At 37.8% G+C, this 3,491-nt stretch overlaps 1 protein-coding gene across 1 annotated transcript; it reads right to left on the reverse strand.

The window, feature by feature from the left end:
• Positions 1-2,323: 2,323 nt before the first annotated feature.
• On the reverse strand, positions 2,324-3,274 carry LOC124887714. Its single transcript, XM_047397627.1, has one exon. The coding sequence runs from the start codon at positions 3,272-3,274 to the stop codon at positions 2,324-2,326; it is 951 nt and encodes a 316-aa protein (XP_047253583.1).
• Between the last annotated feature and the right edge of the window lie 217 nt (positions 3,275-3,491).

Consider the following 3,491-nt stretch of genomic DNA (forward strand, 5'->3'; position numbering starts at 1 on the left):
AAGGTTAGAAAGATAATTTTCAAGTTTTGATAATTCTACTAGGTTTAAAGGGTGATTGTAGTTTAGTTGAAGGTTTGGTTTAGTTTCCAAGGCTATTGGATGAGTTTTAAGTAGTGGTTTGGGAATTTGGAGATTTCTAAGTTAAGAGTGAACTACAGCCAATATCTGGTTAAGATGACCTTGTTTGGGTGTTTCGATGATTTCATTAGGTCTTGAATATAATGTACACCTATAACACATGCATGTCATTCCCTTGAGACTAGGATCAGGGTGTACGCCTACACCATATATATTTTATGTCTTTGAGGCTAAGATCAAAGTGTACACCTACACCATATGTATTCATGTATTAGAGGCTAGGATCGTAATGTACGCCTACACTATATATATTTATGCCTTTAAGTCTAGGATCAGGATAATTGCCTATACCAAATGAGTTTCATGCCTTTGAGGCTAGGATCGGGGCGTTCGCCCGCCTACACCATATGCATTGCATTTTATATGGTTATGTATTTTAACTTTTATTATTATTGTCGGTTGTGTGAGGGGCCTTTATGTCTGAGTTTGTTTTTAGCTCTATGGTGCTATAAGATGAACTAAGAAATGTAAATTTTTCTACGAGTTGTTGGCAGTAGGTTAGATTATTTGAGGTTATGGTTTATTTTGTTCTGATCGTGTTCCATTATATTGCATTTATTATCATGTGATTATGGTTGGCAACTATCAAGATTATGGGGGTCAGGATAGGTTGTTGTTTGATGGTTGAACTACTTGTTATTTGTGTGATTTGCATTAGGAACAGGGAAAATAGATTATTGATTCTATATAGATTAAGTATGTTGTATTGTGGTTTTAATTTCGGTTATGTTGTTTCTGCTATTATGTTCTTCAACATGCTCAGTACATTATTTTGTACAGACGTCCCCATTGCCTAGTGCCATTGCATTCATGCGTTCATATTTTTAGGTAGACAAGGATCCTCATTCTGTGTGGTCAGGTTTAGTTAATGGTTGGTATGCGCTATTTCTTTTCGGAGTTATTGAGTTTGGAGTTGTCTTTTGCTTTATATAGCTAATTGGTAATGTTTGGGCCCTTTACTGACTGGCGTTTAGAGGCTTGTAGACATTTGTTGTGGGTTTCGTAGTCAGTTGTCACCATGTTAGTCATGTTGTTTGCTGTAGTTTCCTAACAATTACCTAGACGGCCTTGTGGCAACCCTCATGTGTTGTTTGGTTCATTTTCAATCGGTACGCTCGGTCAAGTGAGGCACCAGTGCTGGTCGTGCCTCCCCGGGAGTGAGACATGACTAAGACGAAAGAGTTGGTCTTTTTTATTATTGAGTTGTCATCTAAAATTGTTACTTGAATCCTAGCGAATGTTGCTGGAAATTCTACACATTGTAGGTCATGGTTTTTACTACCTTGAGCAAGGAGGTTTTTCAAGGTACATTTTTGGCTCTTTACTGTGTTATTTAAGTTTTGTCGTTCAGCCCAGTTCAATAAACTCATAAATGTTATGTAGCAATTTAACTGGTTGTACAGTGTAAAAAGTTTTTCCAAGTCTTATATTATTGTTGAGTTGGTGCCTAATTCATGGAAAACTTTTTCCTCCAACCGAATGGCAAAAAAAGAGAGGGAAATCCTAATGTATGAGCGGAACTCACACTTCAGCTCTTCCATGACACTCTATCAACAATCGAGGGTACTAGTCCATTCCAAATTAGTAACTAGCTGTCGAGTCCCTTAAAATAAAATTATATGTTCAAACGCCCCTATTTTGGCTTGAACAGCTTCTTGTAAATAGTTACGATAGGAAATTGAAGTGCAAGTAACATTTTGTCCTTGCTTAGATTTTACTTGCTATTTCTTTACTAGCCAACATTGAAGGACCTAAAGAATATGTACTAGAATTTTTATGAGAATACAGAGAGAATGAAATACTTTTCGAGAAATATCAATTGGTATTACTGGCTTAACAACGTAACTTGTTTTGAGAGAAATGGCTAGTAGATAAGACAAATATTGGATCAAAGCAAATTCCTCATTATCAATGTTCAACCCCTTTCATCACCACTCCACATGTCTTTAAATTTTGGACCTGTTGGCCCTTCCTCACCCAAAACCTCATTCGGTAGATCTCTCACAATTTTCTCTATAGCCTTTTTCAATTTCCCATCATAAATCTCTCTACTTCCTTGAGCTCTTTGATATATTATAGCTAATTTTTGGACCCCATTCCCTTGCATAATTACAGAGAAGTTTGCTCTAATATCCATCAACTTCCTCTTTCCTGTGTCATTTTTAATTCCTACATCCCCACTCCCTTACAAATTCTTTCTTGGTTTTGGATAAGCAGCGTGTCCGTGCAATGATGAGTACACCACAGGTTTGTTACCGCTTTGAAATTCAAGAAGAGAAGCACTTACCCAAATGCCTCCACTGTGTTGTGAAAAGTATAAACCTTGTAACTCCCCATTGAAGTTGCTAATCCTCAATGTAACTTGTTCCCAGTCGCCAACGTGCTCTCCAATTTTTCCAAAAGCAATGGTCATGAATTCAAGTTTAGCCTTTCCAGGTCCATTGAAGGGATAAAATAGCCATACAGGAATATCAATATATGGTGCACCAAACATGGGTTTAACGTGTAAGTAGGCGGTGGCTCCCAGCAAATCACCTTTCTTGATGTTACTATTCGCTGCATCATCAGTTGGGTAAGCACAATCATTTGAACCACCTTGAGGAAGATTTGAACCCGTGGGCTGAATACCAACAGACAAAGATTTTTGTCCTTTTGTATATAGTAATACTCTATTCTGAAAAAACCAAGTTACGGATGAGGGATAGTATTCCTCATCTGGATGAAAGTAAATCAGTGGAGAGTATGCTTTAACCAATGCTTGAACTTGGTTAAAATTTGGCATAGCAGATATATTATCTTTGACGTTCTTTAAACAAGCTAGTACATCTGCAGCTCCATTGTTCTGAACCATAAAAGCACCTGTTAGCACTCCCAATGCTTGCATTCCTCTGTCTCTAGGTCTGGATGAGTACACATTCAAGCCATTGGTGCCCCAAATCCAATCATAAATTTCACATGCATCTGTGAGATCATCACAAACACAACAAACTTTATCCACAAAAGGTTTCTGAGGCGAGGTTGTAACAATATGGCCTATGGCTTTATAACCCTCAGGAGGTATTGGAAGCCAGATATAGCCGACACTATCCTGCTTGATTTTTAAGTTCTGGCTACTCCATACAAGGGTGTAGTCCATTGGTATCTTGAGTCTACTACCTGATGTATCTTTCCCAGCAAGAGCCTATCCAAAAAGGGGCATATTATTAGGTTGGCTATAGGAACCAAACATAAAGAATCCATTTGGCAAATTTGTTGGTTTAAAGAATGTAGATCCAAGATCATCTGGTCCACCTTCATGGGCAGACAAAACTTTACTTAAGGATGATATTTGAGACACATGTAATCCTCCAAGA

Source organism: Capsicum annuum, chromosome 10 (genome assembly GCF_002878395.1).
Source record: "Capsicum annuum cultivar UCD-10X-F1 chromosome 10, UCD10Xv1.1, whole genome shotgun sequence".
NCBI lineage: Eukaryota > Viridiplantae > Streptophyta > Magnoliopsida > Solanales > Solanaceae > Capsicum > Capsicum annuum.

Bases quoted from the DNA above. Each gene is read 5' to 3' on its own strand.
- LOC124887714 (XM_047397627.1), bottom strand. From the start codon at position 3,274: ATGGACTACACCCTTGTATGGAGTAGCCAGAACTTAAAAATCAAGCAG.